This window comes from Macrobrachium nipponense, chromosome 6, assembly GCF_015104395.2.
Source record: "Macrobrachium nipponense isolate FS-2020 chromosome 6, ASM1510439v2, whole genome shotgun sequence".
Taxonomy (NCBI): Eukaryota; Metazoa; Arthropoda; class Malacostraca; order Decapoda; family Palaemonidae; genus Macrobrachium; species Macrobrachium nipponense.
The window spans coordinates 36,742,173-36,764,672 of record NC_061108.1 but is presented as its reverse complement, the minus strand read 5'-3'; the positions used below and the strand labels follow the sequence as shown (position 1 = coordinate 36,764,672).

Below are 22,500 nucleotides of genomic sequence, written 5' to 3'. Positions count from 1 at the left end.
GAGGTAATAATGGAATATGTGAAAATACTGTGATTGGCAAATGTCTCAAACTGAAGTCATTGCTTACAAGATATCAGCTTCGTGAACTCCTAAAGCACAATTTAGATGTCAACACTGTTTAATTGTGGGACCTTGAAGATGTCAAGGATATCTCTGTGTGTCTTTTTTTATATTTGAGAAATGACGCAGTCATGAGAGATATACTTCCTAGGTCTTTTGTAGTGTAAAATGGTCTGGTGGTCACGGGACGCAAAAGTTACATTATTGGGAGGTTGTATTGTGACTGGATGCCGAATCTGGCAGCTAACTCTGGATTCAGTAGCGAAGTTTTGATACTTTACAATAGCATTGGAGCAAATGGTTCTTTCTGTCTTGGAGAGGTGGAGGGGATTCTGGGAACTGGAACAGTTTTTAGTTACCTTTTACTCCCCACCTTCCTCATCATTGCAGCCGTATGGCTTAACTTTTTATATAATTGGTCCTATGTCATACACAGCGGCCAAGTTATCCAACCATGTTGGATGATAGACTAAAGATGTAGAACAACCAAAGCCCCATACAAGTCACTTACTTTGTAAGTGCTTTGAATCCTACAAGTAATCCACAGGAATGTACTTACACCAGTTTGTAGCCATTATCTTTTGCACAAGTGGGGTACTACAAGGATCTTATTGTAGTACATAGTCTCAGGATTTATCAAACCTACATTGAGCATCGGAACTATAAGTTATGGTTTTATTTACACGGATATTTTTCACTCTAAAGAGCACAGTAAATTTGATTTTTAAATGCCCAACCATAGCTCGTACTTATTAGCGCTCTTAGTGGCTCTCGGTCCAGTTTTGACGACACGAAGCAGGAGTTGGGATTGTCAGCCGAGACCTTCTTGGCCGTCATAAAGGGGCACTCCCCCTCCATTGGATGTTTGTGTTAAAACATTTCTTGGGTAAACAAGTAGCATGATAAGTTGTGGGTTTGTATTAATAATATTAGTTTTATTCTAATTTTGAATAAATATAATATTTTTTTCTGATAAAGTAGGTCCATTATATCTTAATGGCAGAGCTGGTCTCTATATCTTGACTTATTAGAGGAATTCAAAAATGACGATTGAATCATTCATTGTCATTTTTTAGCAGTGCTCATAAGCAAGGAATTAGTCATTTATAAATCAGTGTAAATCTAGTTATGTATCTAGCTCTGAAAGATTTTCAACATCCAGTCCCAAATGGCATTCCGAGCAGTCGCTCTTAGGCCAGCCAGTGGCCGAGGACTAACACTATAGTGATGGAAGTTTCTTCTTTTGTACACATGTTTCTTCTATATGATTTGTATATGAAATATACTGAAAAAATATTTTTTAAAGCCTGTAACGTCTATAGGGTATTCTTTGCTGTAAGTGACTTGATATTACTGAAAAGCTTCGGGTAGGTTCCCTAACCTGAGCCCTGAATGAGTATGGTGGAATCACTTATTTGACATACTGTAAATACTTTTGTAACAAGTCAATAATGCTTATGTCATTCATTGTAACATTATGCAATCTTGTGTTTCGGTGCCGGTTTCATGCAGGTGGGTCTAGTCTACAGTTGTAATATTGACTATTGTATATGTTATGCAACCTGTGGACATATTTGGATATTAAGAAGTGTTATTCATTAAATATTTCTTTAGCATTAAGGATTTAAACAACCCTGACCAACTGTTTCACTTTCCCGTCCCTTGTGCGGTGTAGTTGCAACACAACTGCACTTTCATAAGCGAAGGTTTATTTACAGAGTAATATCTGGATTGTCCGAACATTCCGGTTTTTACGCTTATAATATTGCAGTATGCATGAAATCAGCAAGCAATAGAAAGAAAAGTTTGCTTTTTTTTAAGTACTGTTTGTAGTGAAGTAGCTGCTGTCAAATCGTGGTACTACAGTACTTAGATGACTTTTGGCAATGTAGTACAAAAGATTGCTGTTGCATTTGACAAAATTGTATATTTTGATAATTAGTGCATGTCTTCATAGTTGTTGAAACCTTATTCTTTGTACTGGTTTAAATTGAAGGAATAATTATTTACAAAAGTTTTCAAAATTGTCCTTAAATGAAGAATATTTTGTCATAAAAGAGTTGAACTAGTAGGAATTTTATCTTATTTTTGTGATGCAGTACAGATCTACAATATTCTCTCAATATTTCAGAGGAAGTAATTTTAGCAGAGGAGAGAACAACGGATGAAGAAAAAGCTCATATAATGGAAGGTGAGCGCAAATTCCTTCTTTATCTCTATCAGTTCTAGAATTGCAGCAACTGTTTATTTTTCAATAGGAGCGTTCAGTAAAGTGCAATGATTGATAAACTGATGGAGCAAATACATTTTTCAACCTCTCATAGAAAGTTTTTTTTTTTAATTACCAACGTGCATTACTTTTCTAAGTGAAACCTAATGTTTACATAGACTATGAAAAGCTGGAGGAAGATATCCAAGTGGTTTCAAGTTTTTCAGTTCCAGTGAAAGTTGATGTAATTTTGAGGCACCAGAATCACCGGTGCTGGTGTAGTTCTTTATTATTATTATTATTTATTATTATTATTATTATTATTATTATTATTATTATTATTATTATTATTTCTGGGCTCGGCCGTGTCGCTCCATGAAATAGGTTCCTTTAGCACTATTTCTAAGGTAAAATATTGTTATAATACCAGAGAATCGCTAAATTGGAAATGCCAGAATATTCTGGCTCACTCACCTTTATTAAAAGGTGTCGGTATGGTTTCTGGGGCGAGTGAAACCACTACCACGGGTCCTTCTCCAATTAGCCTCTCCTATATCAAAAAACCTCAAGAATAGAGAAGCCGACCTACAGCTCACTACTTGCTACCGTGTAGCTAGCGCCTGTGACGCCATTCCTTTGATAGCACTAATACGCTGCACACACATTTTCTTTTGCTGTGTTGTGTTTCTCGCTTTTTGGAATTTTATTTCACCATGGATCGTCAATCTGCTTCTGCATCCAAGTTAAGTACTGCTATTATGGTTGACACTATCTAGGGAATGCTTTGGCTTTTTTAACTGAATTATTTAGGTTTTTCTGACTCGTCATCCCATGCGGCTTCGGCCCCGAGCCGCCATTACAGCGTGCCCCTTTGTGTCTCCTCTTTTCGGGTCTCACATGGTCTTCCATACCTAGTGAACACGAATTTTTATAGCAGTATTGTGATATCATTGTGTTTTTATTATTATTGGTGAAGCTTTTTCAACAATATTACTATTATTATTATTATTATTATTATTACAGATTGAAAAGGAGAATCGAACAGATTCCCGTAAGCTATCTGCACAGATTTATCTTTAAGTATATGTACATATACATAACTGTGAATTTGTTTCTTCATTTTAAATACTCATGCTACTATGAGTATTATTTTTTTTTCTTTGGAGGGGTGGGGTGTGTGTTCTATCACAGTCATCCTATTTGACTGGATGGTTTTTACAGTGTGTGGTTCCGGGTTGCATCCTGCCTCCCTATGAGTCCATCACTTTTCTCACTGTGTGCGCGGTTTTTAGTAGCACTCATTGGCATGAGTCCTGGAACTACTTCGGCATCTAGTTTTTCCACGTTCCTTTTCAGGGATCTTGGATCGTGCCTAGTGTTCCTAAATTATGGGTACAATTTCCACTGATATATACCATATCCTTATTCCTATTTAAGGTCTTGATACTTGTAGTTTTTTCTCTTTCTTTTTTATCTACTCTGGTGTCCCATGGCACTGCAACATCAATGAGTGATTTCTTCTTGTTTTGTCAATCAACATCAAGTCTGGTCTATTGGCACGTTTCACCCTATCGGTTCTGATGCTATAGTCCCAGAGAATCTTTGCCTGATTGTTTTCTATCAGTCCCTCAGGTTAGTGTTCTTAACACTGTTTACAGCAGGTTAGCTGGTGTTTCTTGCACAGGCTTGAGGGAAGGGCTTTTGCTACTAAATCAATCCTCTTTTTTTACTAGTCTGTGCAAGTGCTAGACATTTGCATGCTATGGTCTCGTTTTTCATATTGCACTTCCTGCACATGGGTGAGATGTTATTTCCATTTATTGTTCTTTGGACATATCTGGTTCTTAGGCCCTGATCTTGTGCCACTGTTAGCATTCCTTCTGTTTCCTTCTTGATTTCTTACCTTTGTAGCGATTGCCAAGTTTCATCACTGGCCAGTTGTTCAGTCTGCTCCATGAACAGTTCGTGCATTGGTTTGTTGTGCCATTCCTCTGCTCTGTTTTTCAATTCTCCTCTCTCTGTATGTTTCCTGGTCTTCATCCACTTTCATCAGCCCTTCTTCCCATGCACTCTTTAGCCAATCATCTTCACTGGTTTTCAGATATTGCCCCAGTGCTTTGCTCTCGAAGTTGACACAGTCTTCTATGCCTAGTAGCCCTCCCCCTCCCATCTGTATTATGTATAGTCTGTCTGTATTTGCTTTTGGGTGTAGTGCTTTGTGTATTGTCACGTGTTTCCGAGCTTCTGGTCTATATTGCAGATCCTTTGTCCGTTCCACTATTCTGCATTGTAAATGATTCCTGGTACTACCCATGTGTTTATGGCTTTCATCATGTTTCCAGCGTTGAGTTTTGACTTGAGTATCGCCTTAAGTCTCTTCATATATTTTTCCGTGACTGTTTCCTTCATCTCTTGGTGTTTTATATCCTCTCTTTCTATTGTTCCCAGTTATTTGTATCCTGTTTCGTCATGTGTTTGATGCTGTTCCAATCTGGTAGCTTTATCCCTTTAGTCCTTGTCACTTTCTCCTTTTGTATGTTGACCAAGGCACAGTTTTCTATTCCATTTTCCTTTCTTGAGTTGGTACCCAACATCCATCTTCTGCAGAACTTTTGTCATGGGAATCATGGCTATTATGGAGAGTAGTGGCGACAGTGAGTGGGGTTAAAAGATTCTTCTTCTGATGTTAACCTCTGCTAGTCTTATTTCGTAGCTTAAAAGTACTGTAATTCCAGTTGCACATTGTATTTTTAGGAAGTTGATAGTGTTTTCCTCTGCCCCATATATTTCCAGGCATTCTATTAGTCGTGTGTAGTATTATATTGATGGCTTTCTTCTAGTCAATTCTTGCCATGCTTAGGTTGGTTCTCCTTCTCATTCTATTCTTCATTACCATTTTGTCTATTAGGATATGGTCTTTTGAGCCCCTTCTATTGGTGGGGGATGATGTTTGTATCCGCCAGTTAATTGTATAGTCTTTCACTGATGATACCTGTTAGTAACTTCCACATTATTGGTAGGCAGGTGATAGACCTGCAGTTACTTGCTATAGTTCCCTTATTTTTGTCATTTTGTACTAAGGATGTTCTCCCAGTGGTCAAAGATCTGACTGCACGCTGGTTTGTTACACAATGCTGGAGTTGTTCTTCTGTTCGTGGCTCTAGGGCCTTGAAGTTTTTGAGCTAGTATCCATGGACTTCATTGGCACCTGGGGTTTTCCAGTTGGGCATCTTCTTTTGTTGGTGTCTGACTGTGTCTGTCGTGATCTCGGTAAATCTTCGTTTTATTCTCCACATTTCTCCTACCTTGACTTCCTGGAGCATGTTGCATGTTTGTTGTGTGATACCAGATTGCCCCATATGTTTTTCTAGAGTCTCTTACTTGGTTTGGCTTCAAGAATTTCCCGGTGGTTGTCTTCCCCTCTTAGTTGGCTTTATAATCTTTTTGTGGCTGCTTCTGAAGAGTTTGTTCTGTTAGTATCCTTCATTCTTGTTCATATACCGTTGGATCATTTGTGTTTTGGTTAAATTTAAGCCTCTGTTTTATATCTTTTATTGTGCTGTTTACTCCCTTCTCCTGTACTTTCTATTTCTCATTCAGTTCCTCTCTTGTTTTCTTTTCTGCCATCTCTTTCAGTTTACTCAAGTCCAATCTCATCGCCATGATATGTTTTTGTAGGTGCCTTTTCTAAGGTGGTTACTGTTTTGGTTTCTGTTGGGTTAGTTGTGACGGTGTTGTTGATGTTTGTATCCCCATGAGTTCTGCTAACAGTTTTCCTCCTGCATAAGCCAGGTTATTTGTGTGTGTGATCTGTGATACTGGTGATGTGTATTTGCCTCATTGTTTCATTAACTTCATTTGTTTTCTCTCTTAGTTTCCTTGTGTTGTAGGCTTTCATGGAAGCCATTTTTGTTATTTTTTTATCTGGCTTCATCCATTCCTATTATTATTATTATTATTATTATTACTACTGAATTAACTGTTTTGTGATGAAATGTATTCGAGTATTTTTCCTTCCACTCAAAAATAATTGCTAAAAGTTTTCATTTCCACAAAATGCAGATCCAATATCTGAATATCCCTTTACACTTTTTCATCACAATGATTTCAGAAATAAAAATGTTAAGGATGCATCTGCAACTTATTTAATAGTATGTCCATTCACAATAATAATTTTTGAAATTTTTTAGAAATGCATGAAAAAATGCCAAAAGAATGAAAGAAACCTACTATGCCGTTAGAATATAAAAGGGATTTTGTCGCCCAGTGAAATATGTCTCCGTTAGCACTATTTCTAGTAAAATATTGCTATAGTACCAGAGAACTGCTAAATTGGACATGTTAGAAACCTCTGACTCGCTCACCTATATAAAAGGTGTCGGTATAAAACTGGGGCGAGTGTTAAACACTACCACAGCAACCTCTCCAATTAGCCTTTTCCTCATCAAAAGACCCTAAATACGGGGAGCCGACCCATAGGTCACACCCAGCTACCCTGTTGAAGGCGTCTGTGACGTCATACTTATCGATAGCATTGAAGCTTGGTGCATAGCAAGGGGGGGGAAAGAAACCAGGGGGGGAAAGAAAGAAACCAGGGGGGGGATTTCACTGGGCGACACGGCTTCCTCGCCCAGAAATAGATTTTTCCTACGTCAAAATCCCTTTTCTGGGCTCAGCCGTGTCGCTCCGTGAAATTGTACCAGAGAAACTCCAAGTTACATCCCCCTGAAATGAAATACAATATTAATTTGAACTCAGAAGGGTTAAAGAAATCAAAAATTAGTCTAGAATTGGAAAAATACAATTTATTATTTACAAAAAAACGTCATATAGCAATAAAATGCGTCAACAAACACACATAATAAAATAATTACCAATAATTTGTATAAAAGTAACACTGTACATCAATTCTAATAACAAAGACATTTGCTGAGGTAGGTAGAATGTTAACGAGGCTGGCATAATGGAAAAGATTCATATGACACAAGGACAGTACTATATTGATGTTGTAGCAGGAGACACTGGTCTCCCTACAGCTATTGCATGATATTTTAGATCCTCCAAAGACTTGAGGTAATGCTTTTTGAAAACCGAGGGTGACTTCCAACTGGTATACTTCTTTAGATCATCAAAGTTCATATATTTGAAGAAATTTACAGAAGTTGCTATAGCCCGAATGTCATGCACCTTGGGAAATGACCCTGGGCTGGCTTTCTTGATAAAATACAAAATCTGCTGCCTAATGCCATTTAGAGATATCGTACCACCACCGTTTCTAATGAAAAGGGGGCCTTCGGAATAGGTAGATGTTCTAGATAAAAAGTCCTTAAGAGTCTTAACAGGACATAAAGTTGGATCTTGCGGAAGCGGAACAATCTTCCATGGGGACCACCTTACCAAAGGGTCTTCATTCTTAGCCAGAAATTCTTTATTTGGCGAAAGCAACACGTCACCCGAAGAAAGGAACTCTATATGCCCTTGGTCCCTAGATAAAGATGACAGCTCCGAAATCCTGGCACCTGAAGCCAGACCCAATAAAAACAGTGTCTTACGCAAAATGGTTTGGTAATCACATTTGAAGTTGTCTGTTTCCGAGGCCAACCTGAGAACATCGTTAAGAAACCATGACACTGACGACGGCAAGTGAATGGGCCGCAGGCGTGCACATGCCCTTGGGATTGAGGTGAAATAAGACTCAGTTAGATTTATACCAAACCCGAGAAGAAAAATCTTTTTTAGAGCTGACTTAGTGGTTGTTATTATGGCAGCTGCCAAGCCTTGTTCGAACAGAGTCCTGAAGAAGGTTATAGCCACGTTCATTGTCATTACCTTGATATTTGATTCCCAGAGAAAAGTAGACAACTTCTTAACTGCTGAATCATACTGGCGAAGTGTAGATTCCCTTTTGTCTGACTCCAAGAACAAAATGTTCTGTGGATCAATGTCCCCTACTCTCCTACCCGCAAACTTCATGAAATCCATAAAGTTAGGGTTTTGTGAAGACCTGAGGAATCGAACACAGTCCTCGTTTGAACTTGTTGCAACAGCCTCAAGTCCGGGAGAGGGTGAGGACGAAGACCTAGTTCCAGGAGAAGGGGAAACCAATTGCTCTTGGGCCAGTGAGGAGCTATGAGAGCTACTTGACCTTTGAAGGATCTCAACTTGTGCAGCACCTTCAGGAGAAGGTTCACTGGAGGAAATAAATAAACCTTCCTCCACTGGTTCCAATCTATACTCAGGGCATCCGTAGCGTATGCCTGAGGGTCCAGATTTGGGGCTACGTAACAGGGCAGCTTGTGGTTTGCCTCTGTAGCAAACAGATCTACTTCCAGACCCGGTACTTTCCTGCAAACCCTCTTGAAGGATTCCTGGTCCAGTGACCATTCTGACTCCAGGGGGACTGATCGAGACAGTGCGTCTGCCACTACATTGTGGACTCCTGCCAGATGGGTAGCTGATAGATGCCAGGTGTTTTTGGCTGCTAGAGAAAAAATTGCTTTCATCACGTGGTTCACGTGACTTGACTTTGAACCACCTCTGTTTATACAGTGTACCACTACCACACTGTCGAGAACCAACCTGATATGAGTCTTTTTTGGAGGACGAAGCCTTTTTAAAGTCAGAAACACTGCCATAGCTTCTAGGATGTTGATGTGAAGCTTTTGGAACTGAGGTGACCAAGTTCCCTGAACCTTCTCGTGCTGTGAATAACCTCCCCAACCTGTCAGTGATGTGTCCGTATGAACCACTAGGGATGGGGGAGGGAACTGCAACGGTAACTCTTTGGCTAGGTTTGCGGCCTTTGCCCATGGGCGCAGACGTTTCCTGAGAATTAGAGGTATCTGGGCGAACTTGTCCTGACATTTGGCATTGGCCTTTGAACGCCAAACTCGATTGATGTCCTTGAGCTTGGCTTTCAACAGAACGTCCGTTACAGAGGCAAACTGGAGCGAGCCTAGGATCCTCTCCTGATTCCTTCTCGAAGTCTTTTTGCATTTTAAGAATTGTCTTGTTGCCTTGGCAATCTCCTTCCTCTTCCCTGCTGGAATGGAAAGAGTGTGTGAATCCAAGTCCCAATGGATACCTAGCCACTGGAACTTGGACTCCGGAGTCAACCCGGACTTGGTCCTGTTGATCTTGAACCCTATATATTCCAGGAAAGACATGACCTTGTCCGTGGCTTTCATACACTTGTCTTTGTCCATCTCCCAGATTAGCCAGTCGTCTAGGTACGCCACCACCAATATACCCTGAGATCTTAGCTCCTGCACCACTGCCTCCGCCAGTTTCGTGAAGACCCTTGGGGCTATATTCAGCCCGAAGGGCATCACCTTGAAGGAGTAGGCTTCTTTCCCTAGTCTGAAGCCCAGGAATGGTCGGAAGTGCCGAACTATCGGGACATGATAATAGGCGTCTGTAAGATCTATAGAGATGGTGACTGCCCCACGGGGAAGTAAGGTTCGTACCTGAGAGATGGTTAGCATTTTGAACTTGTCGCAACGAATGTACAAGTTTAAACGGGACAAGTCTAAGATCACCCTTCTTTTGTCGGTCCCTTTCTTTGGGATACTGAATAGACGACCCTGAAATTTCAAGTTCTTTGTCCTGGAGACTGCTCCCTTCTGGAGAAGGTCCCTGGAGTAATCCATCAACTCTTGCGTTGGTTCCTGATAGAAGGTGATGGGTGGAGGAGGACCCTTGATCCAACTCCAGCCTAGGCCCCTGGATACTATGCTTTTCGCCCAACTGCTGAACCCCCAACGATGTCGAAAGAGGTACAGCCTGCCTCCTACCTGAGAAACTTCATTGAGATGCTGAGGGTCGGGATCCTCTTCCTGACCTTGCACCTCTAGCTCACCCTTGGGCTCTGGCTCCTCCACGCTGACGAAAGGATCCTCTAGCCCTGCCACCCCTAGCAACCCTGGTAAAGGGGTTAAATGCCTGACTCTCATAGACCGGGTTAAAAGCGGGTGACACTGAATACTGTGAGGGAACCTGTTGGTTAGTCGACGGCGAAAGGAAGACAAATTGATGCTGTTGTTGAGGCTGAGCCTTAGAAGTCGAAGGCTGGGATACTTGCTGAATTGGTACAGCTTGTAGCACAGGATGCTGTTGCGGAACTTGGAAAGGTTGGAACCTCCTTTGTCTCTTCCTAGCCCTAAAACTGGAAGAAGAAGACTCTAATTTCCTTTTGAAAGGAATGCCCCAACGCAACCTGATGCTTTGATTAAGACGTGATGCCTCGTTCTGAACCTCGTTTACTGCCGAAGCTGGAACACATTGCATTCCCGAAAGTAACGAATTCGCAATGACCTTAAACAGCGGCTCCTGAGCGTACTCCAGAGCCGCTGTCTCTGTCATCACTAGGGAGTTAAGAGACTTTGCGAGACGTGTCCTAGCATCAAATTCGGCTTGGATCAGTGCGTCTGACAGCTTAAGGAGGCGCTCACTAAACAAGGTGATTGCACAGTCTGGCTTCAGCTTGCCTACCGAGAATGTAGCCGGCAAATCCTCCCACAAATCCTCCCTACCTGGGAGTAGCAATGATGTGGGATCTGTCTCCCTAAGCTGGGGCATGGGCTCCTCCCGAGTCACTGCCTGAAGGGTAAGTTCTGCCACCTTTGATGTAAAAGGTAAGGGGTTCCCGTCATCAGTCGTGAACATTGTGAAAAGGCTTTTAAACGCTGTTACCCTAGTATTTGAGCAGTTCCACTCTTCTAGGCTCCGTACCCATGCTTGCTGAGCCTGGTCTCTAGAAAGGATAACAGTCTCCTTGGGGAACTTATCCTCTATAATCAGAGCTGCCTCCGTAAGCCTAACATAACCTATAAATGGTGGCTGTAACCCTTCGGGGAAGAACTCTAAATCCTCGAGTCTACGTGTGCCACAACCTTCTATAGTCAACATCCCGTTGACAAATGGAGCGAAGTTCGCCACCCTCCAAGGATTACCAGGGTGGAACGGAGGGAGCGTGGACCCGTCAGGCATGCTCTGACCTTGCACCAAGTTACTAGGAGGTGCTGGAACTGCCGACTCCTGCCTGAGACCTGCAATCAGGGAGTCCTGTGCACCTAATCTCTTAAACACTTCTTCAAATCTCGCTGCAACTGAACTGACTAAGCTACCAAGGCTACTGACCTGATTTAAAATATTCGTGTTGAACAGATCCTGTCCAACTAAAGGGGAATCCTCCTGCCCCCCCTGTGGTACCTTATGAGGTATCCAATCCCTAGACATTGATGGAATGGGACTTGTGGGTCAATGGGAAGAATTCCCTCTTTGAGACCTTGGATTTGAAGACTTAGCAAGAGACTTCAGCATAGGTTTAATATGTGTATGAACCTCTGGCACGTGCCCAGGCCTTGGCTTTGTCTCTGATTTGCCTTTGAGCAAGGTTTTACCTGAAGATTTTTTCTTTAATTTAGGAATCACAGAGAAGGAATGCGACCTGGAAAGGGGCAATCCTCCTGTGAAACCCATGAAGGAATTGGAAGTAGAGGGAGAGGAAGAATCAGATTCACTCGAGGAAAGACCCCGGTGACCAACTAAGCTAGCCTCATTAACACTGTTACCTGTACCCGTATCTAGTGTAACAGGCAAATCCTCAACCACTTCCAGTGAGACTCCTTCCAGCCCATGGTCCGGCAACTCTGCCTCTTGCTGGTCCAAAATTGAAGCTTGGATTGATTTGATAATTGGTGCTGATACTTTTGGGTCAACGTATCCGGCAGATTTCCCGGCTGGGAAGATCAAAGCCGCCATATCTTGAGACAGAATGTACGGCTTAGCCTTCCCTACGTCCCGTCCAAACCCTCCAACCCAGATCTTGAGGGTAGAGAGTGCAGCATCCTTAAGAGACTGTTCAGCCTGTAATGCAAGGAATATGTCAATATCGAGTAAATTCCTTGAACATTATTCTTATTAATGTTGATTAATCAGTGTAATATAATTTAAAGAAATTTTTATTTTCCATTTATTTTATTTCATTTTTTTTATTATTATTATTATTTTTTTTTTAATACAAGTAGTGTAACATAATTTCAACACAATGTGTATAGAACAAGCAGTGCGGTAACTTACCGAAGAGGTAACCTGTTGTACCAAGTCGTAGCATGCAAAGCAGTTTTCGTGATGCCAGACCACGGAATCAGTAAGCAACACTGCGCACGAGGCATGGCTCCGGCAAACGTCATGGCCGCACGGATCTTGCAGAGTAGCATTGCAGCCGGCAACCAGACACTGGGTGGCCTGTAAGTGCAATAATATATAAGAACCATTGCCCAAACTTATTAGGATAATTATGATAATAATGAAATATGCCGGAGCATTCCGGACTGAAAAGATATAGAATATATCTATATATTCATATATTTACGTCCCGGGGACTGTGTAAAAAATAAAACAACCTGGTACTGTATGACCCGGGGGGGGTGAGTACACGAAGTACCCCGGGACGGCCACATGAACTCGCAAGTTCCGTGGTAAAACGAAAATAAAATAAAATAAAATAAAAATGAAAATAAGAAATGATAACTAAAATAACAAATATAATATCTCCGCCCACGGAAGAGAGACTTCCGTAAACATAGCCCTCAATGACTACCGGAGAAGCCGGAATCTAAAACCCGCCTTATGCGGGGAGAGAATGTTTAAGGCGGATGGATGTAGGCTCCGAGAGCTGAAAGAAGCAAAGCGCAACAGATCCACGGAAACCGAGTCTGAATACGCAGAGCAACCGTCAACCCCGGAGGCGGCCAGCTGAGAAGCAACACCCACCAACCTAAGGCCCTGGGGGACCCTCTACACCCCCCCCACCCCCCCCCCCTCTGCTGATGGGACGGTTGTCAGCGACAACCTGAGCGAGAGGAGCCACCCCAACTACTGGGGGGCCCCATGTGAGGGGGAGGAAGTGAAGGCTGGTGGTGGGGTGACGATCACGTGACCAGCGTATCCCCATCCCCGCGAATAAAGGATCACGAGGAAAACGCAGGCATAGCCTATGTAGGCTACTGACTTAAACATCCAACATATACATAGACAAAATAAAATCAATTACTTAAAGCGAAAACAAAAAAAAAATCGTCGGAAACACGGGGGGGAAATGAAAATAAAATCTCGTAAAATTTAAAACCGCTATGAAGGCCACTCGGTAACGATGGCCGCAAAAAGGGGAAATCTACTTGCCTAATGAAAAACGATAAGAAACGGCAAGCGGACGAAAAGAAAAAAGGGAAAAATATCTGAATGACATATACCAAACGTAAAAATAAAAGGGATAAGGGTGGATATACTGTGAAGCACGTAACAAGGAAACGTGCTCGAACGTAACAAGGAAACGTGCTCGAATGCAGATCCCCGTGGAAAACATGAAAATAATGAAAATAACAAAAAACATAAACGAAAACAGGATCGACAAAAAAACCACCACCCAAGACATAAATAAAATATGTACTGAAAAATCACATGTTACGAGCAGGAAGGAAGCCCACTCGAAACTGGAACAAAACAAGGGTACGCTGTAATGGCGACTTGCCGTCGCCCGCAACGGTAAAGTGACGCCTAACAAAACCCAAAATAAAGGCAAAACGAAAGGCAAATTCACTCCCTAAATATTGAAAAAAGGGTGAACCAGTACTTAACTTGGGTGAAGAGGCAGATTGACGATCCATAATGATAAATAATGCGAAACAAAGAAATAAGAATAGATAGCTAAAAAGGAGCATGCGAACACGATGAGGCTATCATTAAGTATGACGTCACAGACGCCTTCAACGGGGTAGCTGGGTGTGACCTATGGGTCGGCTCCCCGTATTTAGGGTCTTTTGATGAAGAAAAGGCTAATTGGAGGGGTTGCTGTGGTAGTGTTTAACACTCGCCCCAGTTTTATACCGACACCTTTTATATAGGTGAGAGAGTCAGAAGTTTCTGACATGTCCAATTTAGCAGTTCTCTGGTACTATAGCAATATTTTACTAGAAATAGTGCTAAAGGAGACATATTTCACGAAGCAACACGGCTGAGCCCAGAAAAGGTGTTCTGTAAGTAAAACAGAACTAATGCATAATATGCACATAACAGTTGAGTTTAAAGGTAAAAAAACTTTTAGATTTAATTAATACTTTATAGATAATACATCCAATACATGCTTGCTTTACACTCCTTGGTAAATAACTCACCGTATCATACGAAAGAAGTGCTATTTGTAATGATGAAAATGGAAAAATATAACCGGACCCGCCAAAATTCATTCAAAATCTCTGTGTACAACCTCTTTTGTTTTTGTCTTTCTCCTACGTTTTCCGTGTTGCTGGTTTTCAGCACATGAAGTGCCACACCCAATAGTTTTTCAGCTCTAGAGAAGGTGATATATATATATAGTTATAGCCATGAGTAAGCACGGATAAGGTTTGGGAGACCCGAACCGTCCTGAACAGTTCGTTCTTGCTTTTTATAAGTAGTCGTAGCATATGGCAGTTACCTCCACAAGATATTCATGACATCCATTATACGGTAACTCCTCAAAATGTTTTTCTTTGATACCATTATTAAGATATGCCTCCGACCTAGAATTAATGTATCAAAATTCGTGTTCATAAATCAGTATTGATCTCACCAGAAAGATACACTTTACATATCTTAATTTGGTATGAACAGGGATGGAATGTGAAGTCCACAGCACTTAAAGCATACTATTGCACTGTTCTACAATTTGTCATTTTTACTTGATTTGAAGGTTATTGAAGCATTTCCTGTAATTGTTGTTCCAAGATATTTGCCTGATTAAACTTATACCAGAAATTAAATTATATATAACGGGAAAACAAGTTTTATATGATATTGTTAAATTCAAGTCGTACTGTAAAGATTTATCTTGATTAGTTAAACACTTTAAATCGTCTCCTGGCCTGGAACAGTCCTCTCTAATCACTTTGTTTAGTCATCATGTAAAGAATAATCATCAAGACATTGTACGAAATGGAATGGTTATGTGTGTACATCAAGCGATATCTTTTCAGCTCGAAGAAGAGCAGCAGCGAAAAGAAAAAAGCTGAAACATCTTGGGAAAAGCAAAAGTACAGATACAGAGGATGAGGAGAATGAAGCTGAGGATGATGATGGTGAGTAATAGCTCTCTCTCTCTCTCTCTCTCTCTCTCTCTCTCTCTCTCTCTCTTACATGTTCCTTTTCTGTAATATTGTGCATAATGTGACTTATTATGCTTCATCCTTAACCACATATAAATGTACATATATGCATATATGTACGCATACATACATATTTACCAGTACATATAGTGTGTATACATGTGTATGTGTATATACCAATCATATATATGTACCGCACGCACAGCTGTTGTATATCATGTATTTATATCTCCTGTATAAGCAAAACTAAATTATATACAGTTTATATATATATATATATATATATATATATATATATATATATATATATATATATAAAGTATAGATATACATGAGTATTTAGTAAATATGTGCACATGCATTCTGTGTAATTCCAACGTTTGATATTTCATCTCCCTCTAATGGAATTGCATCCATGTTGTTTTGTTGTACTTGTGTTTATATATGTATGTGTGTGAATTGATATATGTATGTATGTATGTCTACATACATCACACTAACCATTGTTTTTCTTCATGCAACATACTCTGATTTTAATTTAATTATTTTTTTCAGCTCGTATAGTTTAGTCTAATCATAATTTTTGAGAAAAGTAGCAACTTTAAACCTCTATTTGTTTATTAGTTTAATTAAGGAGATGTAATAGGTCATTTTAGTATATATATATATATATATATATATATATATATATATATATATATATATACATTATATATATATATATGTATATATATATGTATATATATATATATATATATATATATATATATATATATACATATATATATATATATGATATATATATATATATATATATATATATATATATATATATATATATACATATATATATATATATATATATATATATATATATATATATATATATATATATATTCATGATACTGTAGTTTATAATTGAGGTAACTTATAGTTTCCAATAAAGCTCTTTTAGATGTATATATAACACTGATAATGACCTATGATATGTTTAGCTTATATGCAGTGAATTGCATATTTATATATGTGTATATATACAAATGCATCCTGCATAAATGTAAATAATTATTTATTTTATAGAGTCCTAATTCTGTGGTTATGCAGTGTCTAATTAGCCAATACTTACATAAAGTATCATCTTCATATAAAAACCCTGCTATTCAGTTTAAATCTTAAGGAACTTGATATATTTATATTTTTTAAATGATATTGATATAACTTATTTTGTCCCTTAATATGTATTTCAGTCAATATTTTACATATATACTGAGGAATTCTTAATATGTTTTTGTAATTTCAGTTTAATACATGTAACTTAAAGACTGCGTTTCTATTTTTTAAATAGTTTTGGAATTAACATTCTTACTAACAATCTCTGATTTAAAAACTTAACCTAGTTTTATGAGATTAACAGTTATCATTGTATTATTCCATTGTAAGTTTGCAATAATCTTTTTTAGGATGGTATTTTTTAGCTATTTCCAGGTGGAACAGATATTTAAAGGATTTTTCACCACGTTTTTCTCAGCTCTAATATTTTTTTTTTTTACTTTCTCCACTGTAGCATTTTGATTTATTCACGGAATGGAGATGCTACTTTTGGAAGGTTTTATAGGAAAACGGCATGGGAGGTTGAAATAACCATAGAATTAAGTTACCACCTTTTTAATTATCATCATAATTAATTTTTGTACTAGCCTTTCCTTTCAGTGTACCCTGAATCTTATAGGTGACTTCCTCTAGATATGAAAGCTGTGTACTGTTCTTAGTGTTTAACACTCATTGTTCACTTATTGTTTTGGCTCTCTGTCTTGGAATTCACTGATAAAAGGTTCTTCACAGTGTTTTCAGTCATTCGTATAGTCTCCAGTGCAGCTCTGCTGTTGTAGCCTTATGCATGTTTTGACCGATAAAGAGCTCATCTCTTTCTCTTATATTGGTGGCATAATCCATAATGATCTGAAAACATAATTTCCTCAGTTCAGCTATAGTAAGAGAAAACCTGTTTGCCCCATAATTTTCTTAATTTTCGAGAGTCATATTTGTCTTCACTAGGAGTTTATGTTTTCACCTGAGAATGTTTGTTTGTCTGCCAGCAGGATTACCCAAAAACTGATGAATAGATTTTTATGAAACTTAGTGAAGCCAACCATGGCTCAAAAGCCATTGTAATTATCATCTTCACACACTCGGAAATAACTCCTCATTCTGTGGGGGACCTTCCGGAAAAGTTTCTTGAAGAACTATTCTTAGGTTTTTGCAGATTCAGATTGTCAGATCCAGTTCAAAATTTATTATCTACATACTGTTAATGATCCATGACCATTTTATTCTAGTTGAAGTATGACCTCTACTACGGCAGATACTAGTGCTCTTCTCTGCTAAGTGTCATAGTTTCTCCAAACTTATGGCACTACATTGAGGGTCTAATAGTTAAATTTGAGAGGAAAGCATTTAGGTTGAGATATGCATCCTGCTGATGGTTATATATTTTACCTCTCTGACATGCTCCATTTGTCGTATTTAATCCATTCATTTGCTCTGGAAAGCTTCAATTAACCCTATTGTTGGGCTTAAATGTCTGGAGTAAATCAATTTAACCTAGATGTATGGCAAGAGGTAACAAATATTTTACCGTACAATTACAAGGGTGAGTTGCAGTTTTATTTTTTCTGAAGGCAACTGTATGATGAAGAGACTATTGGCTATGTCTGGAAGACAGTATTAGAGTTTCAGCTAAAAGTGTTATTTAGTTTTGTTGAAGCAGGCGACAGCTATACTACTGACCTTAGTAAAATCAGTACTATATACTTTAGACATTTTGACCCTCTATGTTATTCTGGTGTTCAAAATTGCCTAAATCATAAAATGTAAAATGTTTGATCTACTACTTATCACACTTCTTTACTGTCTTTGAAGCTTGCCCTATTTATGAATATCCCTCATCCATCGTTATCAACTGTTAAGACTCTTTCACAGTAGCAAGTTTTTATGCCATGTGAAATCAAACTCCTATTAAATTGTCCCAGGGAACTGAACTTATTTCAATTTTCGAGAATAAGCTCATATGGCATGAATAATAAGCTCACGTGATTCACTCTATGGTAAGTTCATCTGAGCTAGTTTTCCCTCAGTTTCTTTGCAGTATTTGAAGGCATTATTTGTACCGTTCTTGACAATTACTTGATGTATGTAGATTAGGTCATGTTTTGGTGTCGTTCCTTAAACACTCAGTGTTTGCTCTTAACAACTTTGGATACAAATACGCTAAGAGGTATTTCTTCCATGAAAATAAAACATAATTTACCACATGAATTATGGTATATACCTGTTTTGGTCGGATTGCTTCAGTTCTTTTCTTTAGGAAATATAGATGACTAATGATGGTAAACAGAAGGATGAAGAGTCGAGATTAAGAATTTTGAAGTCAAATTTTAGATATCAGAGACTACTCCCAAGATTTCTGGCTTTGCATTTGCAAGTAAGGGAATCAGTATCAGAAGAAATTTTCTTCATTAGGGTGACAAGCAGGTGATTTAGAAGTAATATCCATAATTGCTCTTCTGTTTAGGTAGGAAACAGGCTACTCTCCTACTTAATAACTCTGGATTTACATTTCCATGCTTAGAAGTTATTTGATAATTGTTTCCATATATTGGTGTCAGTGCACTATAAATGTGGAATAGTACAAGATATTGTATTGCACATAAGGGTATTTTAATATTCATGATATTATTTTACAACTTTATATATATACTACTTATATATATGAGATTAATGAATAACTGTATATATATATATATATATATATATATATATATATATATATATATATATATATATATATATATATATATATATATGATTTTGACAAACTTTTTTGTGTAGCATTTCATGGAATTGTATTCCTTTGTCTCTTCCTACCTATTTGTGCATTGCTACCTAGATTTAGATTTATCCGAGCATCAGGTATTATTTTTGTATACTATACCATTTAACTGTAGTATGACCTTAAAGATTTAAAATTACTCCACTGGTATAAGATTTATAGCAGTTTGATTTTTATGTGCATTATGCAGGCCTCCATTTTTTTAAACTGTCTTTTAGTATAATAAAGTAGCACGTTATTCAGTCCAATTTGGACTATTGTTTTTTCAGATATGACAACAGTATATTTGTGAAGATTTTGAGTTCTTTACTCATAAGGCTTGCTATGCATTTGATACAGAATTTGCAAGGAGGAAAACAGTTATAACTTTTATCAGTGAATTTAATTGTAATAATTATTAAATTTCCTTATTATATCTTTGCATCCACGCACTTTGGTACGTAAAGACCAAATGAATTATGAACCTTTTAAAATGGATATTTTTGGAAATATGAGGCGCATGGACATGACCACAAATATTAGACAAAAGCTACCCAGTCATTCAGTCAGAGGTTCCACATAAGAGTAGCTATTGTTTTAACAATAGGTATAAATATGAATACGTACAGGATAGATATATATATATATTATATATATTATAGATATATATATAGATAATATATATATATTATATATAATATATATGTGTGTGTGTGTGTGTGTATATATATATATATATATATATATATATATATATATATATATATATATATATATATATATATATATATCATTAGACTGATATTAATTTCATTTTCCTGGATAAAGATTTTATTTGCCGTGTATGCCTTGTTTTCTAAATTAATATTGACTAATCTGTGATGATGTCGAACTTAGGCTACATAATATTTCTTCATCAAATATTTCTACAATTGTGAAAATGACAATTAACCGTTTTGACTCTGCTTTTTAAATTTCCCTATTTAATGTGTTTTTTCTACACATTAAAATTATTTTTCAAATGATTGCCTTTGTTATTACAACTCCTTATTTGATGCTAGTCTCACAGTTTTCAGCAGTTCTACATCCGTTAAAAGTTTATGGTATGCTCTCAGAACTCTGGAAATTTGTCAACAGTCTTACTCTAATCTCACCTTCAAGAAAGTGTTTTCATCTGGTCGCTTTTCATTTTTGCCCAAATGAAATTCTTAAATCTCCCATCAGGAAATATTCACATTGAGGACAAAGATGTTCCCCTTTTTTGCTCTTTAGTGTGTTTGGGATTTCCATTCATTTTAACAGTTGGAGATACTAGTTTAACCTTGGAAAATGCTGGTTTCTTCTTTTCTTAAGATATTTCAACATCAGATAGGTAGGAATTACTCCATATTTACATTTATGAGCTTTTGATCAACTAAGGTTAGCGCCTTCAGACTAAGTCTTGTAAAGAATTCAGGAAATTGTTGTGGTTACTAGTTGTCAATGACTAGTAGTGAGAAGTATGGCATTACGAAGAGATCGGTTAAAAATGTGAATGAAGTATATCGCCATTTTATCCAGCAACTGTTTCTCTAAAGTTGGACACAGATGGTCATAGACTTTTTTCTTTACATGTTTTCCATTATACAACGATACAAATCATGAATACCAAATATGACGGTAGTATTATCAGCAATCAGTATAAATATTGCTTAAGTTAGAATTAGTCTGATTTCTACTAACGCCTGAAAATGTTACAACAGTGATTCATTCTTTGTGATGTCCTACTGAATTTCTGTTGTGAAAAGGAACATATTGTACGTGAAAATGTATGTATTTCATCATTTTCCAAGTGAATTTCATTGGTCTTTCGTACACATTGTGCATAAGTAGTGTGAATGGCACAGTATTAAGATCAAATGTCCACCTCGGTTATATTTTCCGTCATGATTAACTTAATTCTCCCTTTCATATTGAAGAAAAATTTGATAATGAAGGAAACCCTGTTAATGATGGACTATAGATCTATGATAGTGTGTCAGATGCATTAGTAGAGAAGTGAGACTGCACAGTATAATAAGAGAGAACAGTACATAGTGAACATATGATACCCTGGGCCCTCTAAACATACAGGAAAAGAATGGATGGCGTTGCTTTAAAAGTCTAGATGGCAGCATTCTTGAAATTACCCTTCATGAAATGCTATTGCTGCTCAGTTATTTAAAGTTACTGCCAAAGTTCTACATCCTGTCCCAGCTTCCATTTTACAGAGTAAAAGACTACTTGGCGAATTTTGACATTTTATGAAAGACTGATACTTTTCTGGACACTGATTTTTCAAGCCTTTTTTAAAATATTGATTCAGCATTTGTTTTGTATGTCAAAATATTTGAAGGTTGTGTGTGGACATATTTTTGTTTTAAAATCCCAGTCTTATTCTCTGACAGTATGTGCATTGCGTTCATCTCCTATGCTGTGTTCCTACTTGCAGTGGTGAAAGGAACAAATTATTGATAACTGCAGAGGTGCCCATGTATTATTTATTTTGGCTTTGGCCAAATTAGGTTAAATCTTCTCCCACATGAACTTTTGTACAGGCATTATTTTAACCTATATTTCTAGTTTTGTAGTTTCTAATTTTATATGTACATATTACTGGATCTCTCCTCACATCGTCCCCCAATTTTTCATTCTAACAGCCCCCCTTTCTCTCGCAGTTCCTGCCAAAAAGAAAGGTATTGGTACACACCTCATGGTAAACCTAGATTACATTATAGACGTTGTCCTAAACCCATTTTATAATAGATTGTTCAACAGCCATTCATTTCACTCATTTTCATAGGAAATTGTTTATGGTATTTTGAAGCTTTAGTCATGAACATTTTTTGTTTTTTGGTTTTTGTTTTCTTTTTTTGTGTGTGTTTTCAAATTGAATCATCATACTGAATTTTTGTCAATACATTTAGAATTTTTGTTTTATGAAGAAAATGTTTTGAAGTTTCAAAACTTCATTATATGAAACTTCAAAATCATATAGACAATTTTGATGCTTAACTAAAGCAATGAATTTTAAGTGGCAATATGCTGTTGCTATTTTGTGAAACAAACTGAACTCATATTTTAAAAGCTACTCTGAATGAAAAAGATGGATTGTAGTGTATTGTTAAAGTGGCATCCTTATTCTTTATATAGTGATTAGTGCATGATGTATTTCAATAATGGTCGTCTCAGGCGATATT

The 22,500-nt window shown here is 37.7% G+C and overlaps 2 protein-coding genes across 13 annotated transcripts in view; one reads left to right on the top strand and one right to left on the bottom strand.

The window, feature by feature from the left end:
* The window catches only part of LOC135216890 (voltage-dependent calcium channel type A subunit alpha-1-like), a 638,668-nt gene that overhangs the window by 392,846 nt on the left and 223,322 nt on the right, over nt 1–22,500 (top strand). For 11 of the 12 annotated variants that reach the window (XM_064252425.1, XM_064252414.1, XM_064252423.1 and 8 more), the window contains exons 10-12: nt 2,192–2,251; nt 15,286–15,387; nt 21,961–21,996. In XM_064252425.1, coding sequence (XP_064108495.1) covers nt 2,192–2,251; nt 15,286–15,387; nt 21,961–21,996 — 198 coding nt within the window. The remainder of the gene's footprint in view (nt 1–2,191; nt 2,252–15,285; nt 15,388–21,960; nt 21,997–22,500) is intronic. The other variant, XM_064252417.1, reaches the window with a different exon arrangement.
* On the bottom strand, nt 10,671–12,614 carry LOC135216892 (uncharacterized). Its single transcript, XM_064252426.1, has 2 exons — nt 12,350–12,614; nt 10,671–12,136 (listed from the first exon to the last, which is right to left on the bottom strand). The coding sequence occupies exon 2, from the start codon at nt 12,029–12,031 to the stop codon at nt 11,528–11,530; it is 504 nt and encodes a 167-aa protein (XP_064108496.1). The 5' UTR covers nt 12,032–12,136; nt 12,350–12,614; the 3' UTR covers nt 10,671–11,527.

Excerpts from the sequence above, each read along its gene's own strand:
- LOC135216892 (XM_064252426.1), bottom strand. The coding sequence starts at position 12,031 with ATGGCGGCTTTGATCTTCCCAGCCGGGAAATCTGCCGGATACGTTGAC.